At 30.3% G+C, this 22,128-nt stretch overlaps 2 protein-coding genes across 5 annotated transcripts; both read right to left on the bottom strand.

Moving 5' to 3' along the window:
- Positions 1 to 1,853: 1,853 nt before the first annotated feature.
- Positions 1,854 to 2,903, bottom strand: LOC137821783 (transcription factor HEC2). The gene is made up of 2 exons (XM_068626536.2): positions 2,181 to 2,903; positions 1,854 to 2,093 (listed from the first exon to the last, which is right to left on the bottom strand). The coding sequence occupies exon 1, from the start codon at positions 2,861 to 2,863 to the stop codon at positions 2,207 to 2,209; it is 657 nt and encodes a 218-aa protein (XP_068482637.1). The 5' UTR covers positions 2,864 to 2,903; the 3' UTR covers positions 1,854 to 2,093; positions 2,181 to 2,206.
- Positions 2,904 to 10,642: 7,739 nt separating this feature from the next.
- On the bottom strand, positions 10,643 to 19,763 carry LOC137820175 (zinc finger CCCH domain-containing protein 38). Of its 4 annotated transcripts, none has more exons than XM_068624079.2 (5): positions 19,594 to 19,763; positions 14,782 to 18,397; positions 12,818 to 13,926; positions 11,574 to 12,649; positions 10,643 to 10,996 (listed from the first exon to the last, which is right to left on the bottom strand). In XM_068624079.2, exons 2-5 carry the CDS (start codon positions 15,156 to 15,158, stop codon positions 10,967 to 10,969), a joined length of 2,592 nt encoding a protein of 863 aa, XP_068480180.1. In that variant the 5' UTR covers positions 15,159 to 18,397; positions 19,594 to 19,763; the 3' UTR covers positions 10,643 to 10,966. The 4 variants fall into 4 exon arrangements, with proteins under 4 accessions (XP_068480180.1, XP_068480182.1, XP_068480181.1 ...); XM_068624081.2 differs by having other exon boundaries at positions 14,791 to 18,397; XM_068624080.2 differs by having other exon boundaries at positions 14,782 to 15,206; positions 19,594 to 19,761.
- Positions 19,764 to 22,128: the final 2,365 nt, after the last annotated feature.

Here is a 22,128-nt window from a genome sequence, read left to right as displayed (position 1 = left end):
CTTTGACCGACTTAATGTAAATTTTGTGTCATGTTAAAATCGACTTGACCAAATTTTATTTCCTTTTCTTACCAATGACTTGACCGACTCTAATAAGATTAGATTTATGATCGACACTATGGTGTGATGGGTAATCAAAATCCAAAACAACATCACTTTTACCTTTTTTTCACTACTAAACAATTATTAAATAGAAACCAAATTTAGAGATTAAGAATAATTAATTATTATATTAACTAAATTAGATATTATTTTAGAAACTAAAAAAATTAGTAGTTTCTAAATTAGTTTCTATTATTAATAAATAGTATCTAAATTGGTATCTAATTAGCTAACAAAATTTTAACTACCAATTATTTAGATTCTAAATTTGGTAGCAAAAACATTGATAACTAATTATATACTAATTTAGAAAGCAATATTTTTTTTAGTTTCTAAAATAGTATATAATTTAGTTAATATAGTAACTAATTATTTTTTGTCTATTGATTTCTATTTAATGATTTTTTTTAGTGTTTACGGATAATTAAACTATATTTAAAGACATAATTATTATCATTAGTCTTAATTCTGACCAATTTAGACTACTAGAGATGACGAATCAGATCATATATATATATATATATATATATATATATATATATATGCTTCGCTATACGATATAGGTAATACGATATATGCTTCGCTATACGACTTTGATATACTATTTTGCTTGTATTTTACTTAAAACTGCATCGAGTTTATTGTGTTCTTTTATATTCAAAAGGATAAGTTCTGTAGTTTATTAAATTTAATTTAGTGATTATCAAAACAAATTTCATTTTACTTACTTTTATTTATTTACCCATTCTAATTTTGATCTAACCTAATCTCTTAACTAGGTCTGGATAGTGTTTTCAGAAAAGGCTTTAAATCTATTATTATAAATAGTTGTATTCGGTTCTTCATCTTTCTCCTTTCTAGGTGAGTTCTTGAGCTATAAATAGTTATATCAAATGAGTTCTTAGATTAAATAGTTATATCACAAGGGAGTAGTACATCATGAAGATAAGTGTTTTCATAAAAAAAATAACATATTTCAAAATCTAATTGTGTTTGTCACCTTATGTATTCAGGGGGTTGGAGTTGGTGATTTTGTTCAAGTAAGACATCAGTTATATAACTCAACTTCGCCTCGTTTAACGAACAGAAAATATTGAATTTATCAGAGATACAAGAGCTAAGTTAACATATATATTATAAATAATTTTTTTTAAGCAAAACTGATATGGATTTAAGGAAGAAGTGAGGATTTCTGAGCATAGAATATAACGTTTTATTCAATGAAGATAGTCTTTTGACCAAACAAACTTTTCTGCCAACTCCTACTATATATATATGATGTGTACGTAATCCAAACCAAGCGTTATATATGATTTATTCCTCAGCCACTTAGTGAAGAATACCCAAAAACAAACCTTTTCCCTCACGCTATACTGCATTAATACAAACAAATATCATACTCCGTATTCAAGTACCAATCAATACAGCTCTAAAGTACACATACTTTCTTAAAAACTAAAGATAAAGATAAGTTAATATAATCAACTGTAGAACTCATATCTTGGTATTTTTGTAATGAAAGTTGCTATAATGTCAGTCAATAAAAAATAATTTTACGTATAATTTTTTAAATAATTATTATAAAATTAAAAAATGTGGATAACAATTTGAGGTAAATAATAGAACAGAAAATACTTAATAATTAAAAAAATCCCACGAATGAAATGAACACCACACTACACTTTATGATAAACAAACAGAAATGAAATGAAGAAAAATATTTAACGAGTGGGAAGTTAGGTTGAATGTAACTGAAACAGCACTACACTTTATTACGACATTGGAAAATGGAAAATATGGTTTTTAACTACACAGATTCCATGAGTCTCTTTAGTTACACTGGAACTAGGTACCTTTTTCTTCTAAAACTAAGTTGAATAATAACATTGAAAGTGTATAATAAGGAACGGGTGCGTTTCACGAAAAATATATAATACTGCATCATCATCAGCCTCTTAACAGTTGAATCCTTTTCTCGTTTTGTTTGTCCCCTGGTACATTAATAATCATTAAGACACATAACATCATGCACGTACCTTTCTTAATTAGCCACTAAATGGTCACTAATTGGTAATTACCTGATGAATGTTGAAGGTGGAGCGAATCAATCAGCGGCATGGGCATGAACTGTGGCGTTGAAATCCATTCCAAGAGGCAGGTTGTTGATGGAGGTGGAAGCGTGCGATGTAATTGGTGCAAAAGGGCAATCAGAGTTAGGATCAATTTGTGGCGTTGATTGAAGCAACCTGATTTGTCTCTTCAAGAACTTGACATAGCGAATGGCTTCGTCAAGCATGGAAGCAGTGTCCATTTTGGTTCCACCGGGGACAAGTCTCTGGAGGATGCGGATTTTCTCACTGATCTTCTCTCTTCTGTGGCGTGCAGCCACACTCTGAGGGTCATCGCTTATGCGGACGTTTCGCCTCTTTGGTTTTCTGACGGTGGCAGGGTCTATGTCCACCGGTTGCATCGCTGCCATCTGGTACATCATCTCCTTCATCGCTCCCAGCTCTTCCTCTTCGTCTTCTTCAAACTGGACTCCCAACACCTCCGTTAGGAAATTGGTTGAAGAAGAGGAAGAGGGGTGTGTGTGAAAAGGGTGGTGGTGATTGGACCAAATTCCAACACCCATTGGAATTTGGTGATGCTGCTGATGATGATGATGATCGTGGAGGGTGATGTTATGTTGATCTGTGGGCATGGTCTGGTGATTGTAAGTGGTGTTAACGTTGGTGAATGTAGTGTTTAGGTTGGTATCCATGTGAACATGCAGAATGTGTTGTGTTGGTGTTTTTAAGGTTAAGAGGAGTAAAAGTCTAAAAGGGTTTATAAAAGGAATGAGAAAATGGGTAGAAAAGTAGAACAGTTATAAATAACCTAACCATATCTCGCCGCATAAAAGGGTGCTTTGTAACAAGGAAGCTTTCTAGTTAATGGGTTAACTTGGTAGCTTCTTCTCTTCTCGTCCCTCACTCACAAGCCTGCAAAAAGAAAAGAGATGAAAAATAATGAATAAAAAAAATAGAAGATTCTCTCTCTAATTTGTTCTTATGGGCAATAATCCTTGCTACCTAAGCTAGGGTTACATATCTCTCTTCTAACATTTATCCATCTACCAAAAATATTTCCTTTTTTTTATGTATTTAAAAGAACAATAACACTATACGAATATACGAAAATCATGAAATAGAAATCAATGTTTAGAGACAAAAAATAATTAGTTGCTATAGTGACTAAATTAGATACTATTTTAGAAACTAATAAATTTTTTATTTTTAAATTAATTTTTATTATTGTTAAATAGTTTTAAATTGATATCTAATTAGCAACCAAGGTTTTTACTACTAAATTTAGAATCTAAATAATTGGTAGCAAAAACATTGGTTACTAATTAAACACCAATTTAGAAATCATTTAACAATAATAGAAACTAATTTAGAAACCAAAATCAAAATTGTTTTAATCACTATAGCAACTAATTATTTTTTGTTTTTTAAAAATGGTTTCTATTTCATGAATTTTTTTTTATTGTAAATAAACTATGAAATATTGTTGATAAGCTTAATTATGTACTATAAATAAATTATATGTATTTATCATTTCGATTATAACTAAAAAGTTAGTAACAAAATAAACTTACTATATTATGAGATAATTTTGTTTTATGACAATTTTTAATTTTGTAGGAATAAAAATCATAATAAGAATAGTAATCGTTTTATATTATTATTAAAAAAAATATAAGACCATATTTTATAGGAAATTAAAGACATATTTTGAATTAATTAATATTAGTATTTATATTAAAATTGTTTTCAACTTAGGATCTCAAATATCATTTTACACTAAAATATTAAAAACGTATGAAGAGATAAGACTTCTTTAAAAGTTTTAATTACTATATTTTTCATCAAGTGTAATTAATATTGTTTTAGACAAATGAGAATATTAAATGTTAATAATGTGTAGAAAATAATTTTTTTTAATAATCTCTCTCTCTCTCTCTCTCTCTCTCTCTCTCTCTCTATATATATATATATATATATATATATATATTCAGAAAATAAGATTCTTTTACTAACTTCTAATATATTTTTTTTAAAATGCCACTTGATATAACGATTTTTTATATATGTTTATTTATATAATAAGACTTTCTTATTTTTACTTGTCTATTAAAAAAATACATTTATAGTTATATATAATAATTTTTTATTTTATAATTAATTTTTATTATTTTAAAATACACTATTTATTTTAACCATTGTACTCTTAATATTTTTTATTACTTTTATATTAGACTTCATACATTGATATTAGTAATGGTATTTTTTTATTATTCATTTTTATCCATTACAGTAATTAGCACAGTGTATATTATATATGTTACACTTAGAAAAAGTATGTTATTTCTAATTTATTTTAAATTTGATTGGAAAATTTTGAATTTTTATTCTAAGATGAATATTAAATACACAGTATGAAAAATATAATAATTAAAAATAAAAAAATGTTCTACTGACCGGTATGTAAATAAAGTTTCAAAAAAAAAAAAAACTAAAAGCTAAAAGTATAAATACAACAAAATATATTTTTAATAAAATAAAATTGAAATTATATAATTTAGCACCAAACTTACGTATAGTTTTACAAATAATATTTTTGGTGTTATTATCTAATAATCAGAACCTATAGTTAGTACAATACATCATTTTTATTAAATATTAATAATTACTAAGATAAAACTTTAATTTTAATTAGAAAATAACTCTATGTATTAAATTATATTGATTACTTTACTCGTAATTTTGTCAAAAGTTTATATTTTAATGAATTAGCTTAATAATTTTTACCTACAAACTACTAATTTTAGTTATTAATTAATTTTCAACTTTCAACCAACTTTTAAGCAACTTGTGTGAAAAAAATATCAGACTTTGAAATCACAACAATCTCATGAACATCTCTAACATTCGAGTAGAAATAACCATATATGTTAAAGTTAGTCTGTCATCTATAGGAACAAAAACTTAAGTCACTATTTAATACTCTTTTTTCCGTTTCTTTTATTTATATTATTTAGAGTTATAATAAATAACATTTTCTCTTTATTAAAATTATTTATAATTTTCTAGTAAGCTGTTTATCTCTCTTATTTATTACTTTGAAATTTTATATATCGATTTATTTTCTCATAATTAAGGACACATAATTGAAATAATAAATTATTCTTCGTTCTAAAAAAAAGTACTGTGTTTAATTCTTCGAACAAGTAAACAGAGGCAGTGAATAAATCCAAAAGTTAACAAAAGAATTATCTGAGAGACATTTTGTATATTTTAAAAAGCGTTGTGTGTATTCAAAATTGAAAGTAAGAAATACTATATATATCAAATGTTAGTTCATTATCTAACTTTTATTGTCTTATTAAGAAAGAAACAGTAGCATACTTAATAGAGAAGATGAGGTGTGTGGGTTCAGAAAAGAAACATTAGAAACATCAAACATGAGAAAAGATGATAATTTTTCCATAAAGCAAAACAAAAAATTATAAAGATCTTATGTATAGAATCAAATTAGAATCATAAACAAACCACAACAATCAGAAATATGTGGAGATTAAAAGTAAGAATTTGGTTAGAAGAATTGTTAAGAAATTGATCATCATCATAATTTACAACCAATAATTAAGTCAAGATCGTAAATAATGTGCAACAATATGAAATGTGGGTGTCAAGAACTAATACAAATTGAAAGAGATTCTTCGTTAAAATGTTTTTTTTCTCAATGAATAAAATAGAACATAAAGGTCATAATCGTTCACGGTAATCGGTTCATTGTGATATTTTGTTGGGAAAGAAATAATAACATTAAAAAAGTGGAAGCAAAATTCATTTCATCTTCCTCTCTATAATTAAAAGTATTGGCTGCACATATTTTCCATATTCATCATATGATAATATTAGGAAAAGTAAGATATATGAGAAAAAAATAACTAAAATTTCAATATGGAGACGCTCATAACTTACATTAAAAAAAATAAAAAAAGATAATTAATTATTATATTGATTAAATTAAATATTATTTAAAAAAAATCTGATATTAGAAAACAATTTCTATTATTAATATAATTTAAAAACTAATAATAAAAATTATTTTAAATACCAATTTTTTTTAATCTCTAAAAATAATATATAATTTAATCATAATTAGTTATTTTTTATTTTTAAAATTATTTTTTATTTAATAATTTTTTTGTGTTAATCTAATAAAACATAATAATTCAACTTACATACGTGACGCATTGTGGAAAATATACGTACATTGTTATTCGTGAAAGATAGACCAAAATTCAAAACTTTTCTCTAGGCATATAAAATAACAACATTTTGTATTATTTAATGAAGTTGTTCTATTCTATTTTCTTGGCAATGGATTAAATAACTCAAGTGGGTATATCTCTCCAAAGCTTATTTATAAGAAAAATGTATTTCCTAGTTTTTCAATGGTTCTTTATATTCTCATAATCAAGTTCATTTATTTGTTATCATATTCGTATACTTCTTCGTGCTATTCAACAATATTTAAGTATATGGTAGTTAAACTGGAAAAGAAGTTGTAATTAGAGAAAGTTGTTAGTAGTTGAATCTATAGGTAACATGTTTTGGTTAATCTTAAAATTAAAAAAAAAAATCTTAATAGCAAATTATAGTAAATTGGTTTGAGATATTTCATCTTATATCTTATATTTGTTCACACAATCTATATAAGAGTACACAAACTACCTATAAAAGTGGTAGATACTTCATCTCATGACTAACCATTCAGGTTGATGTAGGTCAATCATAACCTACTACAGGTACATAACCCCTTAGTGTTAAGCTAAAGAGACTTAAGTGAAAAGTTATCACATCTCAAACATTTGAGAACATCCCATAAGAAGAATGAGGTATTTAATGGCAGATACACAAAGTGTCTTATCATTCATAAATTCTACACATGTGGCTAAGATGATTTTATTAGCCAAAAAACAGTTGTAGATGTAACAATGACAAACCCTTTCATAGATTTCTTGTACCACCCTATGCAGTTGTTGCTTGATGAGATACCTTAGTAGTGACAAAGAGAAACCACACGAAAACAAATAAACGTAAATCATAGTAAAATGAGAAGCATTTATTTTTATAATCTTAGCTTGATCTGGATTAGTTGGTTCAATATCATCAGTTGAATACCTAATATAAGGGTCATCCAAGAGTGAGTGTTTTCTAGGTGTAGGATCAAAATTTCCTCTAACAAAATTAAAGGCATTGACAATACTCTTGGATACCAGAACGATGATTTCTTGTTGTTTTGTGTTAGACAACTTGGAGAAGAGGTCAACCCTAACATACATCTTTTTGCGACATACATCAACTTAAAAAATACAAAACAATTGAGCTAAAGATTTAACATAGGTTAAATATCGTGACAAGTGAGGTTTCCTTGCTTGGAAGCTACCTGAGACTTGACATTTGACAAGTTGCAAATCACTTATCACCATGAGGGACCTCATCCCATTTCCCTGTGGCATTCCTAGGATAAATGTTTCATATTTGGCATGGATATTGCTAGCCTTAAACAAAAAAAAAAAAATGAAGGAGTTGCTCACTGAGGACTTCATCGAGTTCTTCTAAAATTATTTCCATTTCATTTCCACTAAGGTTGGATGCACCATCTACTAATAGTATCCATGTTAAGGGCTCTTTTTATTCAAAATTGGGGAGTGGGGTGAGCTAAACCACAAAAGTTTCTAGTATTTGTTTCTTGATAGTCCCTCACAATTGATATTTGAAGTTATATTTTGACTACTTCATCATTCATCCAACCACATCAGGTTTTTACAAAACCTCTTTAAATGGGGAATTGGTGTTAATAATGATGGTGTAACTTTAGAAATTATCATGAATCAGTATCTAAGCATTTCAATTAAATGGGAAGGGACTCATTAATTTAATACTTCATCCATAACCAAACATCAAATCGATTAGTAAAAATATGAAAGTGATTCATAATTTAAATCAACTGCTAACATCAATGTCATAACAATATAAAAGTGATTCACAATTTAAATTTGGTCAGTGACACTTTTAATATGAAGAAATAAACCATATTAAAAAATAATCGTCTATAGCCTCCACCAATAAAATTTATGTATAATTTCCTTCATCAATACACATTGCACAATGATATGGCGCATTTTGATCCCATTGAATAATTTTACAGTCCTACTTCTTATGGTGTGTTTCTATAGTAAATTATTTTTTTATTGGTAAGAATTGAACATATATTCAAGCAGATTCATGTTGGGTGGTGTTTTAAATTTTTTACGGGCTGTGACAAATCAAATACCAATATATCCATTAACGTACTCCTCCGAAAAATTGTATGAAAAACTAAAACGCTACAATGACATTGGACCTACCATACACGTTAAACAATTTTATTGCTCTTCTTCTTCATGAACAATTAGGGAAGTTTAGACTATAGGTGGCTATATGTAGGGAGAAGAAAAAAAATATTTGAAGGAAAACTATAGTAGTGAAACTGAGAGTAATTTGTATATGATTGAAGAGTTAATGAAAGGGATTTTTGGAAAACAAGAGAAAGCAAGTTAGTAATGAAAGTTTGAATAATGAGTATTGTGTATGGAAGAACATATTTACGAGGAGGATAATATTGGGTGAGATCTGACACCAACACATGCATTCACTTTCCCACCACCATGCTAAAGAGAGTTAAAAGGATGTCATCAAAATTCAACTCCATCTCTTCAAATGGCCTCCTCAGAGTCAGGACAACAGTGACGAATTCCAAACTTCTATTTCCGGTAAAAGTTGGGGAAAAGTGTTTCTACTCTTGTTGGATCTTAGAATGGCCACTGGAAAGCTCTTCCTTGGAGTAATATACACTTCTATCCCAACAATTTTTCTTCAGGCTTTCGATAGTTACATGATTTGTGTTGGGAATCTAAATGCATGTTTCTTTCTTTACAATAAACATTTTCTACAACAGAATTTTCAAAATAAACTTTCTGAACGTTCCAAAATGTATTTTTCAGAAAGATTGGTGTGTTCCTTTACTTTTTAGCTAAAAAAAATAAGTAAAAGATTTTATTAAAAAATATGTAGCATAATATCACCATACCTTAACATACTAATGTTCCTTTCTTTCTTTTTTTTCCCTATTCATTTACATAATGGAGAATGGAAAACCTATGATCCACCTTTGCTGTATTTATATATTCATCTTGAGAGGAAAGTTGTCATTCAAGATATTGGAACCAAATTTACATATCTGTTTGAAGTATATTTATTTATAGGTAAGGGAAGTGCTGTGTGTTGAGGTAGCTGACCAACTGTCTGGGATTATCAAGTAATAATCACTTATTTATAACTTTCCTTAAATCTATTGCTCTAAGGATAATATATTATGCATATAAAAAATAATAATAATAGCATATGTTCATGAACATTTGTTAAACAAAGACAGATTAGTTTCTGGTATATATAAAATTAATTAGTGTTGGATGTTAAGGTTTGATATTCGAACATTATGAATCTATATCACCATTATTATATAAAAGAAACACATTTTTTTTTTAAAAAATTTAATGTATGTTTTATTAGACATCTCTTTAATAAATAAAATAAATTTTTTATTTAATAAAATAGGTACTCACAACTTTTGTACTCGAAAGTAATTACATAAATTTCCACTTAAAACATAACAACCAGATATTTTTTAAAATTACAAAAATTATTTTTTAAAACTACCATTTTATAATAAAAGTACAGATAGATAGGAACATATTTTCCGACTAAAATAATTCAAGTATGTGTGTTTATATGAAATATATCGATAAAAGTAGGACAGCCCTTAAAATAGAGAGAATTATTTTCACAAATTGTCAAGATAATTTTAGTTGATCCTGCAAAATGACAAAAGAGAAGTCTCTAATGAGGACAATGAAAATTTATATATTCTAATTTGATATAATTTAAATCACTTGCTATTATCTAGTTTTGCATATATTTAGTTCTCTCTTTTTGAGATCAGGTCTATTAGTTGAATGTTGGTGAGAGCAAAATGTGAAGAAGAAAAAATTCTTCAACCAGTAAAATAATCTCTCTTTGGATTGTTAGGATCTAGCACAAATTAATAGAGCTTGCAAAAGTGAATAGTTTGATCTTGCCGAAGCTAGTTAATCATTAATGATAGTTACTACATTCAATTCAACTGTATATTTACATTAAATTTAAGCAATGCAAGGGCAGTAAATGAGAAGTATGCAGATTTGATGATAACACCAGTTGAATAAAGACAAAATGCCTTACTTTATCTTCATAAATTTAGAGTACCTAGTCATTTTGGTTGTAATTTTGGGTGAATAACTACTATGAACGCACGCAAACTACATATATCAGAATTTATAGTCCAGTTTGAAATAATCAACAATTGGACTTCAGCATCTTACGGTTCCACGTCTATCTCACTACTCTTCTGAAAACCATACAACTGTCTCATGTAATTACATTAAACCAGTAAAATAAATTGAATCCCACATAACTGTCTAACTATTGAGTTACGAACAATCGTCTCATGGAACAAACACCAAATAATTTTTTCCCAAAGAAACGGGAAAATAAAATTAAAGGCAATGCTCCCAGATTGCGTGTACGGGAGAGCTGCAAAGGAGCTAAAGTAAGAAAACAAATGGCCAAGAGAAAAAATCCAGAGGTAGAGAAGCAGTATACATATTGAAGACAACAATTCTGAGTCAAATATAAACGATAGAGTTGGCAGTCAAATTAAAATAATTGCACTAAGCCTTCTGAACCTTTTCCACATACGCCTGCAAACAGAAAGAGAAGAATTGTGAGACCAGTTGTAAAAAACACAGCTAAACAGATTGCCATGAGGCAGATGTAGACTCAGGCCAACATAGATCTTCGTCGCGCATAATAGCATAACTAGACCATCAGCAACAATCGTGATCAAACAGAGTTCAGAATCGTACAGAGATCAGTTAAGTTGCACCAGTCTGATGAATTCAGGAAGGTTTTGACGGATAGACGTAAAAGGTTAATTTGAAATACTTGTTCACTCTTAATAGACAAAATAAAATACCAGTAAATTGTTAGATTGACGACAAAAAAACAATTTCAAAACAGGTCCTCAGATTAAGTTTTGTTAAAGATTAGACAGTATTCTTAGTGATGAAATTTCCCCACACGTAAAAATCTTCTGGAAGCAAATTTCTCAGGTAAAAATCCCATATTTTTAGCAACTTCGGATAAACATCCAAGCCTATCAGAAAAATTCAATGATTAGCTTCATCAATATTTGTGTTCATCAACAGAAGTAAAATGGGAGGAGATGACTTGAATTCTTCAGCAAATAACGGAATGTGTAAGCTAACCACCACTAACCTGTACAAGTTTGTTAAGCTTTGGTTTTGAAAATGACAAATAGTTGTCAATTTTCTCTTGTGTCTGAGGAATATTGGCCCCCTGCATGGAACCAGTTACTTTATCAACAACTTTCTTCACGATTGTTTTATAATCATCTTTGGTGATTTGACCTTCTTTCCATGTTGGTTTCAAAAGCTCCTTAACAAACTCAACCAGTGCAAATTTAAATGCACGAATCCCCTTCAAATCCTTTGTTTTCTTGGCGTCGTCAGGACCTCCAGTTTGCTCCATATTTTCCAAAGGACCATTCTCTTTGGTACTTTTAGGATCATCTCGAGATTTGTGTCTTTCCTCAGGTAACACTTCCTTGTTATTATCCTTATCAACTCCTGTGTTTTGACCTGGTTGCAACTGGATTAGAGTATCACTCTTGACTAGTTCTTCTGAGCCAGCGGCCTTAGAAGAATCACCACGATTTTGTCTTGATGTGTTGGACAACTGTAATGGAATTTCCAGTACATCTTCTGCAACTCTTTTGCTTGGAGGAATGGATGGGGGTATCCCACTTGCAACAGCACTCTTTTGCTCAACACTATCACACATTGGATCATACGGCTTCGGGAGTCCAACAGCAGGATCAGGGTGGATGAATGTATTCGAAGCAGGCACAGCAGGATCAGGGCGGATGAATGTATTGGAAACAGGCATAGCAGACACCTCAGCTTTTGCTAGGGAGGATGCGTCCTTGGCATAGTGAGAATTTAAAGCAGCATAAAGTTGTGGCAGCTGTTGTCCTGTCCCAAGGATATGGGCCAGAGAGGCTGAGAGATTGGTCAGCTGAGCAAGCTGTTCTTGGCCTACCAGATTCTCAGTGGGAGGAGGATTTCTCGAACTAACTTGTGATAAGCCTGCATCCATGATATTTGGTTCAGCAGTGTACTTTTTCTCAGTAGAGACTTCCTGGTTTGGCATACCATCAATGATTCCTCCCTTTGAAGGTAGAATCGGAACTGGTACCTGACTTTGCCCAACTGCTTGCAAGCCTGAAGAATGCAAAGGATTCAAACTCTCTGCATTCTGATTAATGCCTTGTCCTGGAGGAAACATAAGTTGAAAAGTTTAAATCTATGCATGAATCAGTAGATTTGTTTGTCACATTTATCATTGCATGACAATTAAATATTTTGGGTTACACTAGCAGGATAAAAGATTTTTCAATTAACAAGGAATGACAATCAAATGAACATCAAATAGATGAGTACCTGCAGCAATTTGTATTCTGTCACGTTCAGAGGTGGCTAAATACGTACCACCTTGTTTTACCCCACGCTTATTTTGTTCATGCTTTTCTTCAATGCTGTTGGAAGATCCCACCCTGTAATGCCAATCAGGAGACATTTTTGTATCACCCAACCATATGTCTGTACCTATTGACTGGGAAACATGAACGTTGGTAGCAGTATTTCCTGATACCCAACTGTCAACTTCCTTTCTTTCACTTGAAAAAGGTTGCTCACCATGCACTCTGCTCTTATCCAAATTATGACTCCATCCATACCTTGTAGGTAAAGGAGTGAATCCTGGCTCTGCGGCACCAACATTTTCACTTTTGTCCTCAACCAGCTTTGCTGAATCAGAGACAGCAACTGTATCATTCCACTTTGGACTGTCCCAAACTTTATCTGCATCAGCCTTGTTACCATCTGAACCCCACCTATCATCCCTTGGCCTTCTATTAGGACTATCTGAATCACTCAATTTCGGTCTATCCAGCCTATGGTGATCCCCACCAGGATTACTTGCCCACCTATCATCTCTTAATCTTCTATTAGGGCTCCTGCATGCTTGCCTATCATGAGAAAACCTACAATATTTACCATTACGACAATTTCCATTAGCAAAAAATTTGCAAAGAGTATCACTACTACGGTTTGGTCCATGCCCGCCTCCCTGCTCAAAAGAACTATCTCTGTGCCTTCTATCAATTTCCCTCTCTCTAGTTAATTCATCCACAGAAACTTTAACATGTCCATCAGAAATGTCATGATGCACAAACTTGCATGATGCTCCCATTCTACACCTGCCCTTTGCAAAATTAGTACAAGCTTCATTAGATCTGCCACTCTTAAGAGAATAGTCTCTACCCTCATGGGGAACAGAATATCTTGGAGCTCCATCTTCCCTGCTCTTATTTTCCCAACTATCCTCATGATTTTGACTATCATGAAGAAAGTGGCAATGGCTGCCTCTTCTACATTTACCAGCAGCAAAGTCTCTACATGGTTGTGTCGATCCTCCAGACCGCATTCTATTTCTGTCATTGACTCCTGAATCCCACCTAAAACTATGAGGAGGGCTCCTGCTTCGACTCCTAGTAATTGGCAAAATCCAAAGGTAGACAATTAACAAAACAAACAGAAGCTAGAAATATTATGCACCACAAAAACAATGACCATAGTATTACCACTAATATCTTTTAACATGAAATTTATTAGGCAAAGAGTGAACATTTGAAAATAAAGACTACTTTTTTTGTAAAGATCTAAAATAGAATGCAATCAGAAAGTTCTAGGATGCGCTAAAAATTAAAGCAAATAATAAGAAACAAGCTCTTCAGAAATACAAACATTGGCCCCATCTTAAAGAAAGGGGCAGAAAATGGTATAAGAACAAGGCAAGAGTGACTTTAGTACAAAAAACTCTTCTGTAAAATCTTAAGACTGCACATTCTGAACATTAGTCGATAAGAAAATAAATACATAAAAGACTATTAGATATTGCATATAAATGGTTGGGATTAAAGAAAAACTAGATGTCATAAAACGGCCAATAATACTAAACTAAGTGGGCCTTATTTCTTTCACCATGTGTCTGACAAAGAAAACAGAGTATATGGGGAAAATGAGTATTAAGACAATAAATAAATATCTTTGATAGCTAAGAACAGAAATATTATTTGTCCCAACAACACTGCTGAGGAGGGCTCAGAGGTGTCACAGCATTCTCCTGAGTGCATACAGCTCCTACATTAAAGCACAGTGCTTCAGAGGACACAACAAACATATACTGTAGGACCTTTTGAACATTTGCAATTTATAATATACACAACCAAGTTTATTTACAGTATGCTCTCACAACAAAACATGAGATGAACACTTAAATATAAAGTTTCAATCAATATTCAGCAAACAGGATCAGCAGAGACACACCAAGAACAGAAACAAACCTGACTGACCTGCTCCAACCATTTTTAGGAGATTGACTATGTCTCTTAGGTTTCCATTCCTCAGATCCAGGAGAAATTTTTTTGCTGTAGCTTCCATCCTCATCCCATTCCATTGTTGCATCCAAACCTCCATACTCTTTATTCATAACATCATCTTTATGTGAACCTCTGCCTCCGGAAAAAGGTTCCTTGGATGAAAATCCCATAGCAGGCTTTAATTTATCACTTCCTTCCAAATATGACCACTTTGAACTATTGCTACCAGCAACATCTGCATTGGACCACCCAGACCGTAATTGCTTACTATTATCAGGTGAAAATTCAGGATCAACTCTCAAATCCCACTTTGAAGAGCGCTTTTTGCCACTTCCACTCATCTCACTTGCCAAAACTGTAAGGCTTCACTTTGACAAATGCGGTGTTCTCTGAATTAACAAAACATATAAATCACAAGAATCCTAAGATTATATCCCGAATCTTCTACTATTTTTTTCTTCATTAAAGTACTACAACATGCTAGGAGACATGAAAGACAGAAATTATAAAGTAAATGAAAGACTTCCATTGTATGTAAAACAATAAGTATCAAGCTAGAGCGTGTTAGTTCAGTTGACAAAGCATATATTGTACCAATGTGCTCAGTTGGAAGGATTTAATCCCTTCCCAATGCACTTCTAATTCTAACTCTCTTCCATCTACCCCATGCCCCTTGGGGTTCCCATAGGTCCATCTAAGTGGTGGGAAGATTTAATAAGAGTCCTAATCTAACTTCAAACGTTAAAGACATGTATAAGTGACCTTTTCAACAGAAATGAATCAATAGAAAAGTTGAAGAAAGGAGGATCCAAATCCTCCAACAAACAAGGAAAAAGGAGATGTGAGAAGCATCAATCCAAAGAAACATGAGCAGAAAAGAAGCAAAACTATCTATCCCAAAAAAGTTTTAGAGGCATAACCAATTTCTGAAAATCTCAGCACTTCATCTCGATATAATTGACTACAGAAACAATTCAGTTGTACAGTCAAATCCACTTGATCTGACTTGGATATGGAAATTCTCCACAAGTTGCTTTAATATTTTCTTTGTATCTTCTTCTAAATAAAGATTACTAAAAACAACATATTATCTTTGAGGATGTAGGGCATTGTGTGCTAAGCTTTGGACCAAGACCTCCAAAGTGGCATACCCATATTAGATTAATGAACCAAAGGAATAGCCAAACCATTTTCTACCAGCACAGGTGTTTTACAAATCACATAGTAGAATGTGCTTGGTATAAATGAAAGGTAAGGGTTGAAAATGAATTTATTTACAATTTTTTTCGGAGGATAAATCAATATATGTTGTCTTGGTCAAGAGGTACAGTAGTTCCCAACCATTTTATCACCGTCAGTTTCATACAAAAGTCAGGTATTGTTTTGATGAAAATGTAATGCCAATGGTCCAAATCATTATAAATGGTAATCACGATTACAAATAGAATACTATTACAAAACCACATAAAGATTTTGTTAAGATAATCTCATTCGAGATTTGAGTTATGCAGTGGACAAATAGTTTTCTCTTAGTTTAGTGAGTTATAACTTCTAATAATTTTGTTATGTCCTCCATCCCCTGTATTGTGCCATCTCATGTCAATTTTTTAAATCAAACGGGTAACAAGTAACTTTGTGTTGTGTTGGCTCATATAGTTCAGCGAATCAAAACAGAACATGTCTCGTACCTAGCCAAAAAGTCCTGTAAGACTAAGGTAATCCTCCGCTCTTGCGCCAGCTTTAGGAGTTGAGTTAGATCGAATCCATTTGTATAAAAATTATATTAAAAAAGATGGGATAAATAAGTTTTATTTACACCTTCATGTTTGGCTTTAAAAATTATAATAAATGGAGACATGTTGTAGATATTTCTAGTCCTTTCGAATTTCAAACCTAAAAAGCAAGTGAATTGAAACTCCTTTGGTTGCCCATCTTCTCTGCCTACCAGTGCGGAAATTAAAACTACAACCTTTCACTCGTTCTCTCAACTTTCACATCCTATTTACCAAGTTCATTTCAAGTGAGGTCTAAAGATAAAATCCAATATCGGGAGATATACCATTTTTTTCAAAGAAAGAAAGAGTTGGACTTGTAATCATAAATAGAGCAAAATTTACTGACTCAACAGATCCACACGCAAAAAAAAAAAAAAACAGTATAGTAGATTGATAGGATTTGGTTATGACTGAATGTCAGTTGGGTATAATGCCTGGCAATAAGATAAGGCCTAATAGTATAATCGATTAATAATGCTAACCCTATTTACTATATTACAATTTAAATAGATACTTGGTATGTGGGATAATGATTAACTCTGTAATTCCCAAAAGTCATTTTAAAATTAAAACTACCCAGTGAGTTATAGAATATTCATAGAAGGTGGGGCAAATGTCTTCAACGGAAGAGGAAGAAATCCTCCTTCCATGGAAGAAGGCTGTTCGTATTCATCCATTGAGGGAAAATTATACTTATTATTATTATTATGCTAGCCCAATGTATAGCTTTATATTCCATCCCATTTCCCCACATCTAATCAGAAGTAGATGGATAGGGTCACAAATATTCGAAAGTAACCTTATAACTGCCAGTCAGGTAATTCGAAGATGTAAGCCTCCCCGATGACACAAAATGATCGAGGAAGAAAAATTTTAAGAGTAAACATTGACAGTGGTGGTCAAAGTCAAGAGGCAATAATAATCAGGATAATTGAAGATGTGGGAAATGCGTCGAGGTTAAATGAATATCCTAACGGGTCATGTCAAACCTAAGGAAAGAATACATTAAATGGTCGCATTGAGAAAATAATTTCAACTATATTCGACTAACTATCATTTTGATTTGACAAACACCTACTAAGGCTCTATAATGTTTGCTTATACCATTAAGTCTTCCTTGTGTATTATGTCAGATACAGCCTAAGCATTTCTTAATGATGAATAAATCATTTAGAAATAGAGTCTTCTTGGTCATCTGTAACTATATTGTTCAATAATTAAAGAGAACATCTGCCAAGGCCTCAAAATTGATGTCAAATCTACTTCAACAGATTCCAATCTTCAAGTAAGCAAATTTAAGACCCTAGCTCTTCCAGAGGCTATGTCTATTCTCCAAAAGCCATGAAGATGAAAATGGTATAGCATTTTTACAACTCTTGGAAATCCCACACTGACTAGAAATATAACCGAATTTATAAGATTCAATCCATCTCATAAATACTTCAAAACACTCAACCATTGGTCACTCAAAAAGTAGATCAAAGCTACAATGTGGATTGCATTGATTTTCTTCAATGTTTGTTCTTGATGTCAAATGGCACTGGTGTATCTAGTAAAACAAAATACATAAGGTGGAACATCCTTTCCCTTTCTTGAACTAGTCAATGGTTTATTTATTCCTCTGCTATCTCAGAATATATTGAAAATTCTTCCACTTCAAAACTATTCAATATTGAATTGATTAGTGTGCTAAATATCTCATATTGCTCCTGTGGAAGGATCAAATGCCATTGGAAACCCATTTACACCAGCTACTTTGACAGTTTGACTTGGTAACACCTCCACGCATTGATCACATGAAATTACTGCAGAAAAATTGTATCTAATATTAGCACTTGGAATAATGTACTCTTACTGAGACACAGAACTAAAGCACACAGGAGACTCCCAACCCAACTACACAACTACCTAATGTCTGGGATCTTCGTAATCCAGCTCATTCTATGGGTGAAAGCCTAAAAACGACTCCTGCCTCAGGGATAGAAAAAGGGTCTAAAGATGTAATGGTACAGCAACATGTAGGAGTGACCAAATAAGTTTCTTTCCAATAACATTAGTTAAATATATTTTAGGTAAGTGTAGCATAAGAAATTAATTTCACACTATAGTCGAAGCAAGGGCACAAGGCTAAAAAGAAAACAAATATAAAGATCAAGGCCTGTAGCCTAATACTAAAACCAAGTAAATCTTATCTAAAATCAAGCACCAGGAAGCTCATTATAAAATGGAAAAGAGACAACCAAGCAGATAGTCCATCACAAGAAAATGCAATGATAAAAAGGTCTTTCTCATGCATTGTTAGTCTAAACCAAAGCTTAGCTTTTGAGATTTCCCACTAAGAAAAGACAACCTGTTGAGATTTAAGAATATATTGTCACCACAACTATAATGATTCCCCATTCTAATGTCATTCTTTCGATAAGGGGTAAAATCTAGAGTCGCTAACTAGGGATACTGTCATATTGCCTCACAAAGATAGTGGTTATAGAGGCTAGCAAAAAATTATCCAAATGAGGAAGTTACTTACTCCAACACAGGAAGAGTGATTATAGTATTGTAAGAGCAAGAAGAAGGACCTAGTTATCATGAGTATCCCCCTATGTATGTTTTTTTTCTCTTTCTGAGTGTTTTTTCCCCTAACTGTTAATAGTGCTTTCTCTGGGTGGTATCATACTTCATATTGAATAAACGCAACACAAGTACAATCCCGTTATCTAGCTTCCGTTTCTGTTTTGCTAACCGGTAGTGATATCAGAGTCACGGTAGTTTTCGGCGTAAACGACATTGATAACACTATTAATCCTAACGTATATGAAAAAGAACAGAGCGAAATACAAGATCGAATATCCCACATTCAAATTCAAGCAGTGAGGTTCGAAAACAAATAAAAGCAACATAAATTAGGTTTCAAGCAAGCACCAAATTGAAATTACAGGAGAGAAATAAACCCTAATTAAGAAGCGTAAGGGCAAAAGCATAGTAAGGTTGAGAGAAGACTCACTGGTTAGTGGTGAACAGAACGTAGAGAGCGAAACCCTAGAGTGAAGCTTGTGATTGTGCTGTGTTACGCTGTGAGACAAAGAAAACGAGCTTCGCTTGGCTTCTCTTTCCTCTGCAAATATCTGCGGGATTTGATTTTTTTTCTTTCTATATTTACTTTCTCTCCTTTGTTTTTTCTGATCCCTTCTATATTAATATATACTGTAACAAATGAGAGTGTGGACCATTTTATTATTTTATTATTATCCAGTTACACTTCAAGTATTATTTTCGTAATTTTCATAATAAAAAAGTTTTTTTTTCTAAATTTTATCACATTATATTTGCCTGAAACCATAAATTTAATTGGAGAGCAACATAATATATAAATTTTATTTAGAGCAAGATTTAAATTATTTTATTGTGCCTTTTTAACATATTTTTTGTTAATTAAAATCTATTAACAATTACAAAATATAATGTATCTCAAACTTATTTACTTAATCTCTTTTCTGGATTTTATAATTTTTAATAAAATTTAATTAATAAAAGAGATATTTTACTTTTGTTCTCTTCCCACTATTTTTTTCTTCTATTCACTTTCATCTACATACCCTTTGAAAACAAAATGTCTTTTTGGGCTTTATACATTTTACAACTAGGTTTTCATGTTTCAAATAAATAAATTAGTCTTCTAGATTTTTAAAAATATATAAATTTGTTATTTTATACTTCAACTTAATATTTAATAAAATTTTAGTTCTCACAAAAATTAAAAAGATATTAAATTCGTATATTTTTTAATTATCGCAAAATAAAAATATATATTAAATTCGTATAATTCATCCATTTAAAAGTGTGAAAAATTCAAATAGAGAAATAAAAATACATTTTCTTTCTAAAATAATTTGTTGAGACTATGTATTCTTTTTTAGAAAAAAAACAATTACATGTATCTGTGTCGGACATTAACCTTTAATCATTGATTCGTTAGACATTCCGCACGTGTACTATTAGCATTTTAGCAGCTACGTGTACGATAGTTTTAATTTAAGGAAAAAATACATTTTAATGTTACGATCCTCATTTTTATTATGTTATTTAAGTGATTCTAAATTTTAATTCAATGTGGTTAAATTAACTACTAAAGTGAAAAATTGAAATAATGGGAAGAAATGTATTATTTTAAAAAATCTACACATCTTATACTTAATTACATGTCAATACACTATTAAATCCATATAAAATCTTGTCGAATTTGGATTCCTTGCTTGCTGTATCTTTGGTGATGTCTTTTTATTGTGCTTTCAATATATATTAAGTTTAATATTTAAAAATATTTTAATATATCAAAATCAATGTTTTTATTAAAACAAAGTAGAGGCACAATACCAAAAAATTAGAAGAGAAACTAATAAATTGTCAATTAATTTAATGAATAATTAAGTAAAATGTGCAAGAAAATTTTTAAAAAATGTGATGGTTAACTTAGCTAAAAATAAAAATTGTCTCCTAATTATTTTGTCATCTTTTATTTTTTTTAGAGAATAAAAAAAATAAGAAAGAAAATAAGAATTGAGGTTCTTAGATTGAGAAAAAATTATTAAAAATTAAAAAAGAATGAACAAAATATTTGTTGTTTGATTTGATTAATTTCTAAAATAAATGTTTTATATATTAATATATTTTAAAATTAATTAATATAAAATTAATTTATAAAAATATAAATTATAATTAATCAAATTTAAATAAAAAATATTATAAAACTTAATAAATAAAAAATAATTTCAAAATAAAAATACATTAAAAAATTAATTTACAAAATATAAAAAATTATACTAATTAATTAAATTTTTATTAATTTTATTTTAAATATTTTATAATAATAAAATATAATTATTAAATATTTTATTTGTTTAATTATGTTATTAATGTTTATTTTTATTTTAATATTTTTTTTTCTTACTTCTTTCTAGATCATGTTGAATATATAATTGATAAAAAAATATTAAGTAGACATGTAAGGACGTGATGAAATTTAATTTTAATCACATGGTTTATTATTATTATTATTGTTTTAAAAAAACTTATATTAGGCATTATTATAAAATTTGACATCTTAATTAGATTTATACATCAAAATTCATCAATTATCGATCATCACATGAAACATAACATAAAATATATATATATATATATATATATATATATATATAAACATGAGTACCAAATCAAAACTCATGTAAGAAAAAGGAACACAATCTATGGAATAAAGAAAATTGGTATTTGTTATAGAAAAAATTCAAACTAAAAGAATCAGACATAAAATATTATTAACAGAAGTCTAACTTATTATCAACACCTAAGTTAACAAATTTATTAGCACAACTATTATTTTCCTTAAAAATATGACAAATTTTGAAGTTCATGCCAATACATAGTTGCATACATATTCTCTTATGGAAATCGTCCAGTCACACACACCCATGAAATAAGGAGGATGAAGATTAGAAAAATGGTTATGGACTTACTTGAAAATATGAGTCTAATTGAGTTT

Source organism: Phaseolus vulgaris, chromosome 9 (genome assembly GCF_051622355.1).
Source record: "Phaseolus vulgaris cultivar YP4 chromosome 9, ASM5162235v1, whole genome shotgun sequence".
In the NCBI taxonomy this organism is placed as follows: Eukaryota; Viridiplantae; Streptophyta; class Magnoliopsida; order Fabales; family Fabaceae; genus Phaseolus; species Phaseolus vulgaris.
Note: the sequence above shows the minus strand (reverse complement) of the source record. Positions and strands in the feature narration are given on the sequence as shown.

Coding starts and splice junctions, on each gene's coding strand:
- LOC137821783 (XM_068626536.2), bottom strand. CDS start 2,863: ATGGATACCAACCTAAACACTACATTCACCAACGTTAACACCACTTAC.
- LOC137820175 (XM_068624079.2), bottom strand. CDS start 15,158: ATGAGTGGAAGTGGCAAAAAGCGCTCTTCAAAGTGGGATTTGAGAGTT. Junction 12,650..12,817: donor CAGAATACAAATTGCTGCAG/GTACTCATCTAT, acceptor TGTTTCCTCCAG/GACAAGGCATTAATCAGAAT. Junction 10,997..11,573: donor AGCTTAACAAACTTGTACAG/GTTAGTGGTGGT, acceptor TTCTGTTTGCAG/GCGTATGTGGAAAAGGTTCA.